Raw genomic sequence first — 19,203 nt, forward strand, 5'->3', positions numbered from 1 at the left:
GAGGCAAAGCTCAGGCCCCCCCTTTGGCTTTACCTCTACCCCCAAAACGAGGTGCCTGAACACACGTGTCACATTAAACAAAAGACATCCAGAAAATATCACAGGCAGAAGTACTTTATTTGGCAGTTTCAACCCAACATGTAGGGAAAAGAACCCTGTCCTCCTTCGGCAGCCTCACCAGAAACCCCTCCTTCCTATCCCAAGACAGGATAGTGGCAGCACCTTGCTGCATGAAAGGCAGCAGCCATGGCCTTGGCACCATTTCTGGCTCCACTTCCATGAAAGGGCAGAGAAGCATTGCCCAAACCCCACACTGGGTCAGAGCCCAGGTAAACAGCAGCAGTCACACCTGACCCTCTGCACAGACGCGAGCCCAACACTCATCCTGGCTCCCAAGCCTTCCCAAGGTGACCCTGTCTCAGCCAGGGCGGCCAGCACTCCTGGGCCCCTTGCTCCCCACTCTGGGGAGCTATGCAACGACGAGCAGAATCCTCATGTCTCTGGCAGGCGGAGGAGGGTTCCAGAAGTGGTGGAGACACTGTGCAAGAGAAAGACAAGGCTGGAGCCAGATACCTAGGCCTAAGGTCTGAGGAGAACTCAGAATCTGGCCGAGGACGTTCCCGGGTTCTGGAGAACGAGAGAGGAGCTGGGCTTTGCTAGTGAATGAAGCACGAGCGGGAAGAAAATCCAACCTTAGGTCATTGCGTTGTCATCTGCCAGAGGCTGGGGGGCAAGACTCACCAGTCCACCAGCTGGGCCCCAATGAGGTCATGCACATGGTAAGCGAGGCCGAGTCGCGCCGCGGCAGGTGCCCGCCGGCCCAGGAGCTCTGAAAGGAGTAGCTCCCGGTACTTGGCCTTCCGGACCATGCCGAGTACAGCCTGGCGCCCTGGAGGAGAGGGGGCATGGGAGAGGGGAAAGGTGAGTAAGGCCTGGAGGCCTGAGGAGTCACCAAAATGTGTTCTCGAGGGGCTGCGGGCCTGAGCTGCAGACAGGATACCTTTAACAAAATATTTGATGAATCTCCCAGCTCCAGGCACGGCTAGCCACCAACTTCCAGCATCTCGGACAGTGAGGACCCCGGCATTCACCAGCTGCCTAAGAAGGGGGAGATGAGGCATTGGCTCTGAGAACCCTCTCTCCTCCCACCCACTAATGTGTGGACACTGAGTCTCCAGAAGCCTGGGCACCCAGGCAAAGGGACTGGATGACGGAAGCCCAGCCTGGAGCGGTTCTCTGCTCACACCACGCTGCTCAGTGCCCCGTGCCCTTGCTTGCTCTGTTCTCCTACCTGACTGCCCTCCCCCGACTCTTTCTTTTCCTGTTATTATTACGTGTTCACTAAAACAGCTCCTTCTCTCCGAAGCCCTCCTTGACCACGTGCCCTGACACTCTCTCAGTCCCGCCACCAGGGGAGAAACAGAGGCCTTTCTCCCAAGCTCCTGCCACTACCTACGCACACCTCACCATAGCTCTTCCCACATCTCACCGACAAAAAGTTTATAAAATGCTTTCATGTATACCATGGGTTACAAAGTAGGGAGCTGGAGCCAGACCCAGCCGCCTGAAACGATATTTTTATTTAGCCCTTGCCCGGTTGTTGTTCCTTTGAACGTGAATGCTTTGGGCCATCACAGCTCCTACCATTCTCTATTCCCTTGGTCTCAGCGTGATTCCCATCAGGCATTTATGGCTCCTGCCAGGCCTCTCTCTCTGTTTGATTAGCCACCCAGATCTCTTAAATTTTAGTCCAGGGCTCTTTCCAAGGCCCTAGATGGGATAGGCCTCTTCTCTTGGGGGCGGAGCACAAATTTAGGTCATTTTATTAAAAAGAAGAGTCAGCGTTTTTAACAGGTTCACCAAAAGAAAGAGGACAAGGCTGGATGGGACTGGAGGGAGGTAGGGAGGAGCCAGATGCCTGATTCTGTTGGTCCCGCAGGTCTCACGTGATTTCTGGGTCCCTGAAGCCAAAGGTCTGTGTCATTTGGTCCTGCTGGAAGCTAAGGTCACTACAGGCTGGAAGTACTGAAGCCAGAAACTTCTGCACTGCGCCAGCGTATGGGCGGCCATCACAAGCCTTGAGGACCTGGAACCAGAAATGAGACACAAGGTCTGGTCCCACCTTCACCCCCCACTGACCTCTATCCCCAAGACAACATTTCTCTTCCTATGTTTTTCCTTCTGCTCAGGTCCTTCTACCTCTCATGCTTTTCCTCTTCCTCTTCTTCCTCTCCCTCATACCAATACTTACCAGAGACCTGTGCCCTCTCTGTGAGATGTGAGGCGGGGGACTTGTCTCTCTTCTTTTTATTTCCATTCCCTAATTTCCCTGCACCCCCTCCCCGGCCCCCATGACACACACACAGTCACACGCACTCTGGTCCTATAGTCCTCAGTGAAGATGATTCCTTGGGCGTCCAAGTCGAAGCCTAGTTGGATGATTCTGATCTCCCCCTGCTCTTGAAGCGCCTTCTGTCTCCACAGAGATGACAATGAAAAGAAGGGTGTCAGGGTAAGATGCTCTAGCAGATGCTATAGCATACTCTGGACACTTCTGTGCAGGGAGATTTTGTTTGCAAGTATTGGGGAGTTTTTTCTCTAAGTAAAGGAAAAATTATGGGGATAGAATCAAGTGGATCACCAAATAGTCTCTTCCAATTAGTCTTTCACCCACCCACCATATCAGTTATCTGTTAAACAATCAATACATATTTTCTAAGACCAATCATAAGCAGACACTAAGATAAAATAGTGATTAAGACATGGGCCCTGCCCTCAAGGATTAACAGTCTAGATTTTGGGTGGAGAAGGTGGAGAGGAATATGGGATAAAATGTTTAAAACAAATAAAAATAAACCAGGACTTGTGTTTCCAGGAATATAGCAAGACTAACTCACCCACTGAAAATTAAGTAAAATGCTGCATAAAATATTATTTAAAAATTGTTTAAACATTAAAGAGCTCACAAGATAATAAGGAATTACCAGACTAATATAATATCTAAGTGAAAACAAGATCTCACAGAAGTAATTAGGGGACTTCCCTGGTGGCACGGTGGTTAAGAATCCGCCTGCCAATGCAGGGGACACGGGTTCGAGCCCTGGTCCGGGAAGATCCCACATGCCGCGGAGCAACTAAGCCCATGCACCACAACTATCGAGCCTGCACTCTAGAGCCCTCGAGCCACAACTACTGAAGCCCGCGCGCCTAGAGCCCGTGCTCCACAACAAGAGAAGCCATCGCAATGAGAAGCCCACAATGAAGAGTAGCCCCCGCTCGCAGCAACTAGAGAAAGCCTGCACACAGCAACGAAGACCCAACGCAGCCTAAAATAAATAAATAAATAAACAAAACTTTAAAAAAATAAAAGAAAAGAGATAATAAGGTATGGGAAATATTTGAAGAGCCAATAACAAAACCACAATCACAAAAGTACATTAATCCAACTCGTATAAACTCATAGAACAGACAAAATAGTAATCAGTGAGGAAATGAAAGATTTCAATAACTTTAGTTACTAAGAAATTAGTAACTGAATAATGCATATTCTTTTCAAATACATAGAATATGTAGCAAAACTGACCACATAGCACAAAGCATGTCTCAATAAGCTTCAAATGACTGAAATCATATTGTGTACGTTCTCTGGCCATAATATCATTTATGCCAGAAATCATTAACAGCAAGGTAATTAGAAAATGTTTAGGAAGTAAGACATACATTTCTAATCAACCCAGTAAGTCAAAGAAAAAAGTCACAAAGGAAATTAGAAGATATTTTGAAATGAATGATAATGAAAACATATACCAAAACTTGACAGACGATATAGATATATTTCAGTACTTAGGGGGAAACTACAGCCTGACATGCATCTATTAGAAAAGAATAGAGGATAAAAATTAATGGGGGAAAAAAAGTAAAATAAACCCAACAGTAGAGGGGAAACATAAATGAAATGGAAAACATACATGCAAGAGAGAGCAACAAAGCTAAATGATAATTCTTTAAGACTATTAAAATTGATAAACCCTAGTGAGACTGACCAAGAAAAAAGGGGGAAAGGGGAACCTAGAAAAAGCAGATAACCAATATAAAGAATGAAAAAGGATCATCACTCAAGATTCTACAGACAATAAAATGAGATTACAAACTTTATGCCAATAAATTTGAAAATTTAGATGAAATTGACAAATTCTTAAAAAATACAATTTCTTCCACTAGAGTGGACAAAATGGGATATATTCATAAAATGGAAATCTATGAAAATGAATTAACTATAGCTACATGTAACAACTTGGATGAATCTCAAAAATATTCATCTAATGAAACAAGATGTAAATAAATACATATGGTATGATTTTGTTTATATCAAGTTCAAAAGTAGGTAACTAAGCTATATTGTTTATGGATAAACATATAGATGGTATAAGGAAAACTAAGGGAATGATTATCATGCCAGTCAAGTATGTCACCTCCCAGGGACTTAAGACATTTTGATCAGAGAACGATATATGCGGGTTGTTGGCTGTGTTGTACAGTCTGACTAGGGTGATGGTTAAGTGGGTATTTGCTTTATAAACATTCTTTAAATTGTGTGTGTTTATATTTTCTTTTGTACAATTTTAAAGCTTCTCTAAAATTTAAGCTAACACCAATAGGTTAAAAACAACAAATACTCTATAAGGAGTGGTTCTGACTTGCTTCCTTAAGAGATTGGAGCTAGTCTCCATCTTCCTTTTCTTCTCTTCTTTCTTCCTGACAGGTTGCCAATTGCTAAATCCAACTGGATATTATTTTACTTGACCTCATCACAGACCACCGCCTTGAATCACAGGTTGTAACACTGCCACTGAACCACAGATTTTAAGGCACATTAAGAATCACTTGGGGCAGTAGCTTTAAAATGTAGATTCCAAGGTCCTGCCTCAAGAAATCTTAATTCATTCGCACTGAGACAGTCCCAGGAACCCGTAGTTTTGAATAAGCAGTCCAGGTAATTTGGTACATGTAGAACTCAGGACATACTTTGAGAAACAGTGCCTTAAATGCTGGTATCTCCCAGCATTGGGAATTTGGCTCTATTATCTGTCACTGCAAACCTGGGGTCCTTAACCTTTGGCCTCAGATGATCTGTGAAACAACCCCCTGCCCCCCCCAAATTGTACATATACCATATATATATATGGCATATATGCATTTTTCTGGAGAGAGAGCCATAGCTTTCATTATCTTCTAAAGTTTGTGAAAAGGTTAAAAACCGCTCCTCTCCTCCCTCTTCCTACCAATCTCACCCACATCCACAGACTGAACAACTACTCACATCTCGATGACTTCCAGTTCTGTATCAGTGGCCCAGAATTCTCCAAACCCTCACCCAGCTGTCTACTGCACAGTTGCCTTTGGATGCCCCACAAGCACCTCCAACTCAACTTGTGCAAAATCAAACACATCATCTGCCCCCAACAATTCAATGTTCTCCTACTCTATTCACTCCACCAACTACTCAGTCATCCAGAAAATCCGAAAGTTATTCTGGATTCCTCCCTCTTCCCACTCTCCACATTCCTCACCCATCCTCTCCCTCCCTATACACTGCCCTAATTTAGGCCTTCACCTGTTCTCAGCTGCAATATCTTCCTAATTGATCTCCCTACCTCATCTCACTGCTTCCAATCCATGCAAAACACCGTTCTCTCTCCTGTTGAACATTCTCTACCAGCTCACCGCCTTCAATGGAAGATAGAAATACTGATGTACAAGGCCTGTCCTAATCTGACGTCTGCCTGCATTCCCAGCGCTGTAGCCTCGAACCACGCCCGGTGACTCAGTTTCCCCAAAAGCTTCGCTCTTCCACCTTCATGATTTGGCATGCTCTCTGTAGCATTCTCCTTGGCACCGCAGTGCCTGGCACAATGCCTGGCCCAGAAAGACCCAACGCTTGCTGAATGGCAGAATAGCTGTTGGACCGAGTGAGTGATGGGGAGAACCTCGTAAGTGCCCGCAAGGCACGGAAGCGCCTTCGGTCGGTCGCTCTGACGCCCCTCACCAGCTGCCGGTCAGCCACCGTCCGGTCGGGCACTAGGCTGTACACCTGGCTCCTCAGCGCGATGGGCGGTAGCGCATCCTCAAACAGGACTCGCGGGAACAGCTGCACTAGCTCCGCAACTGCCGCGCGCGCAGACCCTGGGAGGAGAGACCGGGTCACTGAGACGTGAACGGGGGCGGGGAGAAGCGGGGGTACGACTCTGGGGGCGCTGTTGTCCCAACATACAGGGTTACCAGAGGCGAGGCCCGCTCCCAGCTGGGGGTCTTTAGCCTCGCCCCGGGGTTGTCATAGTTACCTGACTCTCCCCTCAAAGGATCTGCCTCTACATCCCCTCCTTCCCGCCGCCGCTTCTGCCCGAAGGCCTCCGGGACCAAGCGATGCCTCTTCCGGCTCATATCCCGGGATCCTATGGATGCGGGGAAGAGGTAGATAGATATTGAAGGAAGAGAACACGAAAATAGTCATCCGGCGCAGAGCAGTGACGCACAGGCTCCCCGGGCGTCCCTCCTTAGAGACCAGTCAGCCCGGTCTTAGTAGGCCGACGTGGTTACGAAAGGGGCGTTAACTTGTCATCCCTTTGGCCCTTGCTGGGAGGGGCGGTGCCAATGCAGATACCAGCGCCACCCTCATTGGCTGAGGCCCCACGTCCGCTGCTGATTGGCTTCCTCTGAGAGCCTCACGTCCGGGGAGGCCTGGGAGGTGCGGAGGGGCGCCGGTGGCCACGCTGTGATCTCCCTCCTGGTGTAAAGCGCACAGGACCCCCAACCCCCAGAAGGGCTAGGCCGCCACTGTCGCTGAGTGATTGCGTCATCGAGAGCGGGGTGGTCGGGGGGCGGACTACCTTTGCGTCCTTCTTCGACATGTGACGTACCTGCCATGACGTCATAGCTCTGTGAAGGTGGAAGTCGAGTTTGGCGGGATTTGAGGTAACCAGATCCTTGATCTGAGAAACATCCTTCCTAACCTCACTGCGTTTGGAGGAACTGGGGGTGAGGGTAATAGGTCAAGGGAAAAGGTGTGATGTGCACCTGGCCATGGTTCTGTTTGAGGAAATGGGGCCTGCATGATTCAAAGCCAGAGCCTGGCCATCAGGAGGCTCGCTTAGTCCTGACGAGAAGTCTCTCTTCTCCAGCCCTTCTCTTTAAAAAGGGAACTTCCCCGTCGTCTCTCAGGACCTCATGGAGTCCAGAGGGACCAAGAGAGGAGCCGGTAAGATAGAGGTAGCTGAGCCTTGGAACAAGCTCCCCCTCCTAGCACCCTCACTGCCCACAAACCCTGCCCTCTACGCTGGACCATTTCCTTTCTACCGGCGCCCTTCTGAACTGGGCTGCTTTTCCCTGGATGCACAACGTCAGTACCATGGAGATGCTCGAGCCTTGCGGTACTACTGCCCACCTCCCACTAATGGTCAAAGCCCCAACTTTGACCTCAGAGACGGATACCCTGATCGATACCGGCCCCGGGATGAAGAGGTCCAAGAGAGGCTGGACCACCTGCTATGCTGGGTCCTGGAGCACCGAGGCCGGCTAGAGGGGTGAGCAAAGCATAGCACACAAGTAGCTCTAGAGACCTACACCTACCCTCTAAAATTAGGAGAGCCGAAGCGGGAGTGGGGTCAGCCCTTGTGCTATTCTTTGGGGGAGCCGTGTGCGCTAATGCTTGTGTCAGACCTTCAGCCCGTAACTCCTCCCTCTCAGGGGTCCAGGCTGGCTGGCAGGGGCCATAGTGACGTGGCGGGGGCACCTGACAAAATTGCTGACGACACCATATGAGCGGCAGGAAGGCTGGCAGCTGGCGGCCTCCCGGTTCCAGGGGACGCTGTACTTGAGTGAGGTAGAGACGCCGGCTGCTCGGGATCAGAGGCTTACCCGGCCACCCCTCCTCCAGGAGCTTATGTACATGGGGTACAAGTTCGAGCAGTACATGTGTGCAGGTGAGAATTGCCCCCAGCTCTGTGGCCCACTCCCCCTTCCCCAGAGATTGAGACCCCAGCCCTGCTGCTCTTTCTCCCCTTGTGCAGACAAACCTGGAGGCTCCACAGATCCCTCTGGGGAGGTCAACACCAACGTGGCTTTCTGCTCTGTGCTACGCAGCCGCCTGGGAAACCATCCTCTGCTCTTCTCCGGGGAGGTAGACTGCATAGACCCCCAGGCCCCAACTGCACAGCCCCCCAGCTGCTATGTGGAGCTCAAGACCTCCAAGGAGATGCACAGCCCTGGCCAACGGAAGAGCTTCTACAGGTTCAGGATGGGGGTGGGCAGGTTGAGAGCCTAGGATTGACAGCTGGGAAAGGGACTTGGGGGAAGAGGAGGAGGCTGGAGGGTGGTGGAGGGGTCCCACTGACCCCTCACCTTTCCTGACAGACGGAAGCTCCTGAAATGGTGGGCTCAGTCGTTCCTTCCAGGGGTCCCAAACGTTGTTGCTGGCTTCCGTAACCCAGAGGGTTTTGTCTGTTCCCTCAAGACCTTTCGTACCATGGAGATGTTTGAATACGTCAGGGTAAGGCAATGGTGTCACAGCTCCGACCTGTATCCCCCTGTGCCAAGACCACAGGTCCAGTGTCCAGGGACCTGTAGTCCCCCTTCCCCTTCTCCCACCCTCGCCCTCACTGCCAGTCTTCCACCTCCTCCTGGGCTTTCTCCAGAATGACCGTGATGGCTGGAATCCCTCCGTGTGCATGAACTTCTGTGCTGCCTTCCTTAGCTTTGCCCAGAACACAGTTGTCCAGGATGACCCCAGGTGAGGCATTCAGCTCTGCCCCTCCCCTCTGGGTCCCAGAAGCTCGGCCTCCAGCCCTCAGCTCGGGACTCCATCTGCCCCGCAGGCTCGTCTACCTCTTCTCCTGGGAGCCTGGCAGCCCGGTCACAGTGTCTGAACATCGAGATGCACCCCATGCCTTCCTGCCTACGTGGTACGTGGAAGCCATGACCCAGGACCTCCTGTCACCCCCCAAGACACCCTCCCCCAAGGACTGATGCTTCGCAGGGGCTGGTCCTGTTTCTGTGTGCACAGATAAAGGCATATTTCTAGGTGGTTCTCCCTGCTGTCTTTTGAGCTGAGTCATCCCTGCCCAACACCTCAGGTTCACACAGGTGGTTTGCTGTTTTATTGTTACGTTATTACACAGGGGTCATTCACTGGGTGTAGAGGCTGGCCGCAAAGACGATGTCCCTCCGTAGCAGGGTGGCTGCCGTCTCCATCTTGGCACCTAGCACAGGCTCGCCCACCAGGCGGGCCGCCCCCCGAAGCGAGCGACACATCTCGGCCAGGCGTTGGATGCAGCGGACCACCAGGCCCTCGGGGGTCCCCGACAGCCCTGCCAACTCAGAGAAGGGCTGTGGGGGAAGTAGGGTGGGGACTGAATATGGTAGGGCCTGGGCAGCCTCTCCCCAGTCAGCTGTCCGCAAAGCCCCAAACCCCAGCTACTCACCATGCCCCGGGCCCACTCGTACACAACCTCGACCAGGCCAAAATTCAGCTCTCCCACAAATTCCTCCACTGTCTGGTTCAAGCCACAGGCCATCTGCACCTCACCGATCCGCTTGGCCACAGCCCGGACACGTTCCACCCCCTGCAGATGGGGAGGAGAGGTTAAGCCCTGCCTTCCTACTCCAGGAAGGAGACCCAGATCAAGGAAGAAACAATTCCAGCTCTTAGGGGCACTTACAGGGCTGGATGGGGCATGTGGGGAATACATGGGGACTGGGAGTGCCACGGCCGAGGGTGGGACGGGGGTGGGCGTCCCCTACCTGTTTGAGGGTGCTTGGGAGCTGATCACTAGGGTCCCCGGAGCTCTGGCAGACCAGGCCAGAGAGCAGGGCCGCGATCTCCTCGGGCCGAAGGGCGCTCAGTGCGTTGTCAAACATGAGTTCAGTGAGGAGCAGCTCATGGCTGCTCATGGCACAAGCCACCCGCCCTGCCAGCTTCACGGTGCCCGCTTCATCTACATACCCCAGGGTTCGGAGCACCTGGAAGGATGGTGGGTGTTGGGAGCCTGCAGACCTCCTCCTCACTAGCTCCCCAGCCCCATCTGTGCCCTCCCACCTCTACTCGCTGGTGGTACTCAGGGAGCAGCAGCAGCGACTGATCCGACAGCAGGAAGCGCAGCCGCTCCATCTCCTTCTGTATCTGCATCCGCTCCCGCAGCTTCAGGTACTACAGGGAACCACCGGCAGGAGCGTGTTAGCCTCCTCGCCCTCAGCAGGGGTGCACTGAGGACAAGGGCTGCGATGGGCGTGGCCAGTCTACAGGGGACGAGAGGAAAAGTCCCCCTCCCAGCTTGGAAGCTAGCATCCAGGGACCTACCTGGGCAGGGAAACGGGGACTGTGTACACACTGAGCCCCCCGGATCAGCTCCTCCAGCTTCCGGACCTGGAGCCCCGCCTCTACCACCGACACATCCTTGAGCTGCAGGTCATTGACAGGGTCAAGGGTAGGGGGTCCTGCTGGGTGGGCCTGAGCCAGACGTAGTAGTTCCTGGACAGCAGTTGTCGCGGCCGCAGAGGGAGGCTCCTTCCTGAGAAAGGAGCAGGTCTTGGGACCTGGGGCAGAGGCTTCTCTTCCTCAGGCTGCGGGAGCCTGCCCAACCACACCTCCCCACCCCCCATCACATGGTCCCTCCCCAGCATCTCTGACTTGAATTTTGGTTGCTGCCTCTTGCTGAAGTCCTCCAAGATCTTCTCCCCATTCAGCCGGAGCACCTTGGTGGTGATGGCAGCCACATCTGCTGGCTGGAGCTTGGCCACAGTGTGGTCACAGGGCCCTGTGAAAAGGGGAGAGCAGGGTCAGAATTTGCCGTGGGCCCAGGCGTCCCAACGGTGCTGCTGTCAGGAACTCGGCCGTCTGTCCCACTCTCACCTTCAGGCAGGAACAGCTTGAATCCCACGAGGTCATCTGGGTAGGGCACATCGGGGGAGGCTGGCCCCCTCTCCTTCGGGTCCTCAGACATGGGCTTATCACACAAGACCAGAGTCGTGAATACTCTGCTGGTGGAGCTCGAGGAGACCTAGGGGAGGCGGGGAGGCGAGGACAGGGCAGTGTGAGGAGTGGACATCAAAGGTAGAGACCAGATCACCAACCTCAGGCAGGGATTGTGGTGCAGCCATGCAAAGCCCACCAGTATGGACTGGTAACCAAGTCAAGCGGTCGGAGCAGACTCTGGGGGCAGAGCTTGGGGGAAGGACAAGGAGGTGAGCAGGAAGTGGTGGGGATGGGATGGAAAGGAGGGCTCGAGGGGAAAATGAGAGCACTGGTGAATACAACCGGCCCCTCGCCAAGTGGGGAAGATGGAGATAGGGCTCGCCCCTCCCTCCCTGCCTCTGGGCTTCAAATTCCCATTGCCCTCACCTGAAGGATCACACCCAGTGCGTTGTGATGCTTCTGATTCTTCACAATCACCACCCTTCCCACTGAGAGAGATTTCAGCCCATTCACAGACTCCATGATGCGTCGCTGAAGGGCAGGGACGTGAAGAGAGGGGATAAGGGAGGAAGTGTCACAGATACACTAGGCCTAAGTTCAGGAGTACCCAAAGTGTCACAGTCTCTTCCTCCCTGTCTGCCACCCCTGCCCCCAACACTCACACGCACTTACCTGGATCAGGCCCCGGGTCTCTGTCAGTTCCTCCCCGCAGCTGTAATACTCAGGCAGGTCAACGAGTTGGCCAGTTACATCAGGCTCCTCCAAGTCCCCCAGCCGCTTGGTCAGTTCAGCCAGAGTCTGTTCATGGGCCTGGGAGAAGCCAGTGTGGGTGTGCAGCAAGAGTCTCCAGGCCCAGAACCCTCCACTTTCACCCACCGGCCTCTGGATGCCCATCTCATCCAGGCCTGGCTTCCCTTGTCCACATCCTTTGCAGCAGCCTGGTCACGCCCACCTCCTCACCTTGCTGTCCTTGCGGGATGGAAACTCAGAGAAGCTCCTCTTCATCATGTCCTCCACCCTGAGGGCATCCACCCGCAGCAGGTTGAGGATCATGGTGTACGTGAGGCGGAACTGGGACTGCAGCTGGGACGGCTTCCCCTGGGCCGGGCCACAGAAGCCAGTGAGGCGAGGGGAGACCCGCTGCTCGGCTGCTCTGCTCTCGCTGCTCAGCAGCTCTAGTCCCAGCTCCGCAACCACGGGGCCCTAAACTGCTCGCTCACCTCTGCAGAACAAGGGAGCGACACTAAGTAAATAGACTCTCCAAGGTCCCACCTAGCTCCATATTCACAGTGGAAAAAGACTAGAGAAGAGGAGATCCAATCTCATCCTTGGATTTGCTCACTCCTACCTTGGCTTCTCCCAGGCAAAAGGAAAGTAGAAAGAGGGGAGAAGGGAAGAGGGTCGGCAGAATCTAGCAGGTGCCCAGAGCTGGCCTCGCGCTGCCCCGGCTCACCATCATCATGCGGTGCAGGTCCGCCATCTCGGGCACACGGCCCTTGCAGAGCAGGATGACAGTGCCTGTGGGGTCCAGGCCCCTCCGGCCCGCCCGGCCTGCCATCTGCACATACTCCCCAGGGAGCAGGTCCCGGAAGGTGGAGCCATCGTGCTTACGCGTGGAGTCAAACACCACTGTCCGGGCTGGCATATTTACACCCATGGCGAAGGTCTCCGTGGCAAACAAGACCTGGGACGGGGGAGAGGATCAGCAAGGGGGCTACACGCAGCTGTGACCCAGCCCTGGCCAAGCCCACCTCACTTTGTAGCCAAGGCTAAGAAGGCACCGGGCACAGTCCCAGACGGTTAACTCACAGGACCGCATTTAACTCTCAAGGCAAATCTACAGTATGTACTATCGTTTTCTTTGTTGTATTTATTTAGCTACCTATCCCTTTCCTTTTACCCCTATATCCCACTCCCATCCCCCCACTATCAATCATCCCGCTGTATTTAACGCGTACGTTTTTGCATGAACGTGTTTTATAAAATGTGTCTTGTTTTATGTATAATTTACAATTTGCCGTAAAGGCGATTACGTGTCTCCTTCTGTTTTCTTCTTTTCTTCCATGTAGTGTTTTCAACATCCATCCATGTTCCTGTGGTTATATCTAATCCACTGCTTCCAACTGCTGCAGAACACTTTGTGGGGTGCGTGTTGTACATCTACCTACCGGCTCTCCCAGTGAAGGGGTACCACCAACACCCTGCCACAAGACTACAGCCAACAAAGGAAGAGCAGGCGTGTTCCCTCAATGACCAGGGTGAGAATTTCATTGTGATTTACACTCAGGAGTGGAATTTAGGGACAAAGAGTATGTATATACTTATTTTTGCCTCCAGAGTGCCAGGATGCACTTCAGACTGGCCACACCTGTACAAGGGTTCCTGTAATCCTGCAGTCTCCTACGTCTTGGGCAACACTTGGCATTACCCACTTTCCTATATTTTACCAGTCTAATAACTGTAAAGTCCTATCTTGCGAGTATTTCAATTTGCATTCTTCTGATGACTAATGACCTTCGTAAGTTTGCTAGCTTTTTGGGTTTCTCTTCTGAATACTGTGTGTTCATACCTCATACACCTCCGTCTTAAAATGTGAAATCTACAGTTCAGGGAGGTTTAAGTAATTTGCCCAGGGTCACACAGTGAGTAAGTGGTGGAGCTGGGATTCACACCCAGGCAGCCTGGATCCAGAGCCCAAGTTCTTAACCACTGCACTGTCCTGCCTAAAAGCTTGCCCCTCCCCTAAGTGGGCAACGAATGCCTTGGGGAGTCCCTCTCCCACCAGCATATGCACCTTGACCAGGCCACGGCTGAAAAGCATCTCCACGATCTCCTTGAGGATGGGCAGGATACCGCTGTGGTGCACACCCAGGCCGCGGTGCAGGAGTTCGGACATGTGCAGAACCTGTTGGGGGCCGAGGCCCGAGATCAGGGATGGGGTCATGGAACACCCAGTCGCCACCAGTCTCTGAGTCCCCCCTCCATACCTGGGGCAGCTGGCGGTCAGAGCCTCGGAGGCGAGCGAGGCAGCGCTGCAGGAAGAGGTGAATCTCACTCTTCTCTGAACTCGTGGTGAGGTCAAGGGAGGTGAGGCCCGAGGCCTGCTCATCACAGCGGCCACGGGAGAAGGTGAACACCACCACGGGCAGCTGCGCACGGGCGCGGAGGGAGGCCAGGAGGGACAGGTACACACCACGGTCCTGGGAAGTGGGGAGAAGGGAGTGGAGACTGAGTCCCTGAACCAGTGGGGGCCGAAGTGGCGGGCACTGAAGCCGAGTCAAAGCGGGCAGTGCTCAAAGCTCAACTCCAAACACCTGGGGGATGAGGGAAGAAAGGACACGGGAGAAACAGGTGGTGGCAGGTACAAAGCCTGCCAGCTCTCACCTGTGCAGGCCCCCCCTGATGCGTGGGCTGCTTGGCCCCAAAGGTCTGGGCGTGTTTGCTCATCCGCTCCTTCTTGGCCTCCACAGCCGCATAGTACCTGGGGCAGGGGAGGGGCAGCGATCAGTCACACCCAGCTGGGCCCGGCCCTGCCTCTTCCCGACTCAGGCTTACCCCTTTGTGTGGAAGGTGCCTCGGGAGTCCAGCAACAGGAAGAGCTCCCCCTGGGTCTTGGAGCTGTTCCCCGTGAAGAGATAATGCTCCAGGGGGACTGGGCGAGCAACAGTGCTGATCACATAGATCTGGCGACGCTTCAGCCGCCTGAGTGAGGAGGAGAAGACAGAGAAGATCAGGGGTGGGAGTGCGGGAAGGAACCCACATCCCCACCATCTTCCGCCACTCTGGCTTCACCCAGTCTTTTCTGGGAGCCGGACTGGAAGGCTGTCTCCGTCATCCTGTCTCTCAACTTGCAAAGTGATCTGGACCCAGGTGGGATCCCTCAGCCTCCCAAGCTGGACATGTTTCCCCGGCCGCACCCCTTTCTCATCCCCACTCCCAAGGCCTGACCACTTGCCCTGCTGTGATAGTCTACGCCCCCCGCCCCGACTGAGGAATGCTACAGCCCCCTTCACCCAAGCACCCCAGGACACACGTCTCACCCAATCCAGTCAGCAAATTCAAGGGCGTTGGGGACAGTAGCACTCAGCAGGATGATGGAGACGTGGTCAGGGAGCATGATAAGCACCTCCTCCCACACGACCCCGCGCTGCGCACAGGGAGGGCAGACAAGCTCAGAGGGGGCTGCCCTTCTGCCCCTGGGAAGCGGCACAGGGTTCCGTGTCGGGGCAAAGGAGGCAGTGAGGTTCGCGGGGTGTGTGGAATAGAGGAGCTGCTGAACCAGCCCCACGGGAGAGGACTGCCAGGACCTGGGGACCCCGTCCCCTTACCTCAGCATCGTTGATGTAGTGAACCTCATCAAAGATGACCCACTCCAGGTCTCGGATGACATCCGAGCCACTGTACAGCATGGAGCTGGAAGAAAGAGACCCGAGGCTGACTTCCCAGTGGCTCCTGTCTCTACCCTCAACTCAGCCAGCATGCTCTCCAGAGCAGCCTCACCTTCCTGACCAAAAATCCACCCGTGTTGAGTGCCCGTCTCTCACCGAAGGATCTCTGTTGTCATAATGAGGCAAGAGGCCTCTGGGTGCAGCTGCACGTCCCCGGTGAGAAGTCCCACATCCCCAAATGTGTTTCGGAAGTCCCGGAACTTCTGGTTGCTCAGAGCCTTGATGGGCGAAGTATAGATGGTGCTGGGAGAAGAGCATGAAGTTAGCCGGTCCCTCCACACTGACTCGTGGTCAGCACCTCCTCTCCCACCCTGAGCCTTCCCAGAAGCATGCCACAGAGCTCAGGCGCCCCCCTTCACCCTAACTTCCCTCATGTTCCCCTTCATGGAATTACCCAGGAAAAATTCTGTCCCCCAGTCCCTTCCGAAACTAAACTCCCCCCACTTTCTCATTTCCCTCTGGACCCCTGCCTCAGTTTCTCCCCCAAAACTCTCATCGAAAGGATGAAGTAGGGAGGTAGAGAAGAAATGAGACTTAGAAAGTTTGCAGGAGAGAACAGGGCTGGTGAAGGGGAAGCTGTGGACGGGACTGTACCGCGTCATGTGTTTCTGGGCAAGGGCAATGGCGTATTCAGCCACAACCGTCTTCCCCGCGGACGTGTGAGCCGCGACAAAGACCGAGTCATGCCGTTCCAAGTGCAGGATGGCCTGTTTCTGAAACACATCTGGCTCAAACGCCCACTGTGGGAGAGAGAAATAGATGGGGGCTGGAGAAGGGAGAGGGGTCTTCCTGCCTCCAGCTCATGGGACATTCAGGGCAGCGGGGAGAAGGCCAGAGTGAGCCAAGTCTGGGACTGAGGTCCAAGCTGGCCTGAAGGCATCTGGCCTCTGGTAGGGAGAGGAGACAGGGAGTGGGCTGGAAGGAGGTGGGGGAGCATGTGAGGACTGGGCCACACTACCCGGAAGGCTGGCTGGGGAATGAGTCGGTAGAAATCATCAACAGGGGAGGTGACATCCACGGGAATGGCCCACTGCTCCTGAGGGGGGGGCTTGGGAGGCTCTGGGGGAGCTACAGCTGTGGACGCTTCCTGGAAGGGGAAAGGGGTGTAGGGTCAATAAAGATACAGTCAGAAAGCTGTCTGTTACCACTCCTCCCAAAAGATGCTTCAGTCTTCCCCTTGGACCCAACCAGGCCAGCCCACCCTGTCTGTGACAAGACCCTTCTTTCCTGCCTCAACCGCCCAGAACCACCAACCTGCAACACTAGGTTCTCCAAGCTGCTTGCTCGGGCCAGGGGAGCACTGCAGGGAGAGGCTGAAACAGTGTCCCGTCTGGGACCGCCTGGTTGTCCCACTGCCTCACTCTCATCCTCATCACCCCCGCCCAAATCCAGGGGCTCCAGCAGACAGCTGAGGCTGAGCAAGCCAGGAGCTGGAGCTGGGTGATCTGAGGAGCAAGGCAAAAACGGAGACCTGGTCATGTCCACCTCTGCTCTGAAGAAGAAGGGCACCACTTCCCCTATGCCCCCATCTCAAAACGAAAACTCACCCTCTGGTGCAAAGTCCACGCCTTTCTTGAAGCCAGGTGGAACAGTAAGAAGACCTGGAGGACAGGGACAGAGAGAGAGAATCTGGGCTCTTGCACACTGCTGTATAAGTCACATGGTACATGAACCTAAAGGACGTCCTTCACAGCATAGACGTTGCAGTTGCGGATATTTATTGTGACAATTTTCCAACAGATGACAGTAAAGGTTGTTATGGAACGGGTACCTTTTCCTGATTTGCTCAGAGAAATGGAAGAGCTAGCAAGGACCCAGTGACAGCCTCGGGCCCCTCTTCCTCAGGGCCCAGACTCAGAGCCCTACCTCCCAAGGGTCCATCCTGGCACCACCTCACCTTTCTCAAAGTCTATCTCCTCCTCAGCCTCCTCCCGAGTGCTCAGATCTGTTATGGTGGGCTCATCCATTCCACCTGGGGAGAGGTTGGACAAACAGGGATTCATGGGGTGGGAGTGACACAGGAGGGGTGGAGACTAAGGGCTTCCTTCCCTACCATCCCATTTCCACAAGAGTCACCTGGCCAGAAAGGGTACTGTGTTGGATTCCCCCACAGGGACTGGGAGATGGGCCCGGGTGGCCGGCGAAGAGACAAGGAGGTAGTGGCTGACAGGTTTGTATTCTCTAGCAGGACCTGACGCAAGAGATCAGAGCACCAGTGAGGCTGAGCTTGCCTGACTCCCCTTTTCCCAACCCTGCTTCTCGTGGCCCGTGACCTCTTACCTCCTTGTAGCCTAGAATCTGGCCTGTGGTTGGGTGTCTTTGGGCCTGTAGGTCGGAGGGGACTGGGGCCCCCAGTGTGGCCAGGAGAGACCAAGGATCCATCTTCCTCTGCCATTTTCTGGACAGAAGGAAAGTAATTTTCAGGTCTTCTTTCTCCTCTGTCCCAGCTTTCTTCAGGGACCCATCTCCCTAGTCCAGGCCCCTCTAGACCCCTCACCGGGCTGAGTGCTCCACACCGTGCAGAGGCAGCCAGCCTGGCGATGACAGAAACAACTGCTCTGCTTCTTGCTGCAGATCTGGGGCACAGGGAGGGAGGCCGTGGGGAAGCTGGAACAAGGGCAAGATGAGACACAAGAGGTAAGAGAAGAGAGTAAGACACAGCAAAGAGAAGGTGATAGGATTCATACTTAGATCAGAAATGGGAGATGTCCCAGACAGACTAGGACAATCAGGCTGAAGGACTATCTTCCAAAGGTGGTTCTGCTTTACAGGACAAACGGCCTGCAAACTGAATTACCTGGGGTGCTGGTTAATAATACAGATTTTGGATTTCAGAACCTATGGACCTAAGAATTTGTATTTTAAAAAAAGCTCCCCCACTCAGCTCGGTGCTCTGTGATGACCTAGATGGCCGTAATGGGGGGGGGGATGGGAGAGAGAGAGGTCCAAGAGGGAGGGGTTATATGTATACATATAGCTGATTCACTTCGTGGTACAGCAGAAACTAACCCAACATTGTAAAGCAATTATATTCCAATAAAAAAAATAAAAAATGAAAAAGGTCCCCTACTAATCATGAGGCACACTGATATTTCAGAATCACTAGTTTTAGGAAAAGGGGTCCCAGACCTAAGGATGAAGAGCCAGGTGCTCAAAGGCTAGCATCTCAGCCACCAACAAGTGCCCTGGAGAGAGAAAAAGACTCCAAGGAGAAAAGACACATTTGAAAGAGCAGTTCTCAGAGTTAAGGTATCCCCAGGGCTTCCAGCTCTGTCTTCTCATGGGCTCTGACCCACAGCAGGTCCACTGGGTTGGGAGTCTGTCCAGCACCAGTCTAGGCCCGGATGACAGGCGTCCAGAGCCAGGAGAGCCAGGTCAAGTTAGATCCTACTGTGAGGAGGGTGAAGGAGGTTTTAAGTTCAATGAGGGTTAGGGTCAAAAGTCACTCACGGTGGTCTCTGGAGCCCCAGGCACATTCAGCAGCTCCCAACGCCCTGTGCATCCCAGCTCTACTGCCCGAAGGGGCAGGTCCAGAGGATCTGGGGGAGGTAGCACTACGGGGGAAAGGTCACAGGTCAGGGGTCAAGGGTCATTCCCTGTCTACTCCTTCTTTCCACCCCCTGCCCCTCACCGATTCGCTCCGTCTCCATCATCCTGGAGCCACGGCAGCTACCCGGCAGCCCGGAAGTGTAGGGAGGAGCCGAAACGGCGGAAGTAGAAGCGACTTCCGGCACAACCCCTCCGGGGGCGGGGATGAGCGCTGCCGAGGGGCGGGCCCAAACTGGTGGG

At 53.9% G+C, this 19,203-nt stretch overlaps 3 protein-coding genes and 1 long non-coding RNA gene across 10 annotated transcripts; 2 read left to right on the top strand and 2 right to left on the bottom strand.

Annotated features, from left to right (window-relative positions):
* Positions 1-98: 98 nt before the first annotated feature.
* WHR1 (winged helix repair factor 1) lies at positions 99-6,597 on the bottom strand. 3 transcript variants are annotated; one of them, XM_082346150.1, is made up of 7 exons: positions 6,342-6,597; positions 6,047-6,183; positions 2,377-2,472; positions 1,947-2,086; positions 1,001-1,098; positions 693-889; positions 99-538 (listed from the first exon to the last, which is right to left on the bottom strand). In XM_082346150.1, exons 1-6 carry the CDS (start codon positions 6,439-6,441, stop codon positions 738-740), a joined length of 723 nt encoding a protein of 240 aa, XP_082202276.1. In that variant the 5' UTR covers positions 6,442-6,597; the 3' UTR covers positions 99-538; positions 693-737. The 3 variants fall into 3 exon arrangements, with proteins under 3 accessions (XP_082202276.1, XP_082202275.1, XP_082202277.1); XM_082346149.1 differs by having other exon boundaries at positions 742-889; positions 6,342-6,595; XM_082346151.1 differs by lacking the exon at positions 2,377-2,472 and having other exon boundaries at positions 742-889.
* A 113-nt stretch (positions 6,598-6,710) lies between these two features.
* On the top strand, positions 6,711-9,082 carry DXO (decapping exoribonuclease). Of its 4 annotated transcripts, none has more exons than XM_082346142.1 (7): positions 6,712-6,972; positions 7,179-7,580; positions 7,744-7,979; positions 8,067-8,286; positions 8,410-8,545; positions 8,691-8,785; positions 8,871-9,082. In XM_082346142.1, exons 2-7 carry the CDS (start codon positions 7,225-7,227, stop codon positions 9,019-9,021), a joined length of 1,194 nt encoding a protein of 397 aa, XP_082202268.1. In that variant the 5' UTR covers positions 6,712-6,972; positions 7,179-7,224; the 3' UTR covers positions 9,022-9,082. The 4 variants fall into 4 exon arrangements, with proteins under 4 accessions (XP_082202270.1, XP_082202268.1, XP_082202269.1 ...); XM_082346143.1 differs by having other exon boundaries at positions 7,219-7,580; XM_082346144.1 differs by lacking the exon at positions 8,691-8,785 and having other exon boundaries at positions 6,711-6,972.
* A 47-nt stretch (positions 9,083-9,129) lies between these two features.
* Positions 9,130-19,173, bottom strand: SKIC2 (SKI2 subunit of superkiller complex). 2 transcript variants are annotated; one of them, XM_082346134.1, is made up of 28 exons: positions 19,046-19,098; positions 18,865-18,968; positions 17,912-18,021; positions 17,695-17,812; positions 17,491-17,605; positions 17,312-17,386; positions 16,962-17,015; positions 16,669-16,859; positions 16,373-16,501; positions 16,009-16,154; positions 15,511-15,657; positions 15,295-15,379; positions 15,007-15,113; positions 14,522-14,668; positions 14,351-14,447; positions 13,954-14,166; positions 13,761-13,871; positions 12,420-12,650; positions 11,927-12,064; positions 11,639-11,776; positions 11,393-11,497; positions 10,904-11,051; positions 10,682-10,808; positions 10,352-10,562; positions 10,091-10,201; positions 9,796-10,014; positions 9,477-9,617; positions 9,130-9,381 (listed from the first exon to the last, which is right to left on the bottom strand). In XM_082346134.1, the coding sequence occupies exons 1-28, from the start codon at positions 19,065-19,067 to the stop codon at positions 9,181-9,183; spliced, it is 3,741 nt and encodes a 1,246-aa protein (XP_082202260.1). In that variant the 5' UTR covers positions 19,068-19,098; the 3' UTR covers positions 9,130-9,180. The 2 variants fall into 2 exon arrangements, with proteins under 2 accessions (XP_082202260.1, XP_082202261.1); XM_082346135.1 differs by lacking the exon at positions 17,912-18,021 and having other exon boundaries at positions 19,046-19,173.
* Positions 12,657-13,472, top strand: LOC309607532. The gene is made up of 2 exons (XR_014232438.1): positions 12,657-12,808; positions 13,036-13,472. It is a non-coding gene; the product is annotated as an uncharacterized lncRNA (long non-coding RNA).
* Positions 19,174-19,203: the final 30 nt, after the last annotated feature.

The sequence above is a fragment of the Balaenoptera borealis genome (assembly GCF_965194805.1).
Source record: "Balaenoptera borealis genome assembly, chromosome: 12".
Lineage (NCBI taxonomy): Eukaryota > Metazoa > Chordata > Mammalia > Artiodactyla > Balaenopteridae > Balaenoptera > Balaenoptera borealis.

Bases quoted from the DNA above. Each gene is read 5' to 3' on its own strand.
- WHR1 (XM_082346149.1), bottom strand. From the start codon at position 6,441: ATGAGCCGGAAGAGGCATCGCTTGGTCCCGGAGGCCTTCGGGCAGAAG. The intron at 2,473-6,046 runs GTGAGGGGCGTC...CTGTGGAGACAG, and splicing joins CGGTGGCTGACCGGCAGCTG to AAGGCGCTTCAAGAGCAGGG. The intron at 1,099-1,946 runs GTGAGACCTGCG...CCCCCTTCTTAG, and splicing joins TTCAGGGACCCAGAAATCAC to GCAGCTGGTGAATGCCGGGG.
- DXO (XM_082346142.1), top strand. From the start codon at position 7,225: ATGGAGTCCAGAGGGACCAAGAGAGGAGCCGGTAAGATAGAGGTAGCT. The intron at 8,287-8,409 runs GTTCAGGATGGG...CTTTCCTGACAG, and splicing joins CAACGGAAGAGCTTCTACAG to ACGGAAGCTCCTGAAATGGT. The intron at 8,546-8,690 runs GTAAGGCAATGG...GGCTTTCTCCAG, and splicing joins AGATGTTTGAATACGTCAGG to AATGACCGTGATGGCTGGAA.
- SKIC2 (XM_082346134.1), bottom strand. From the start codon at position 19,067: ATGATGGAGACGGAGCGAATCG. The intron at 15,380-15,510 runs GTGAGAGACGGG...TCTTTCTTCCAG, and splicing joins ATGACAACAGAGATCCTTCG to CTCCATGCTGTACAGTGGCT. The intron at 10,202-10,351 runs GTAGGTCCCTGG...GGTTCCCTGTAG, and splicing joins GTCCCCGTTTCCCTGCCCAG to TACCTGAAGCTGCGGGAGCG.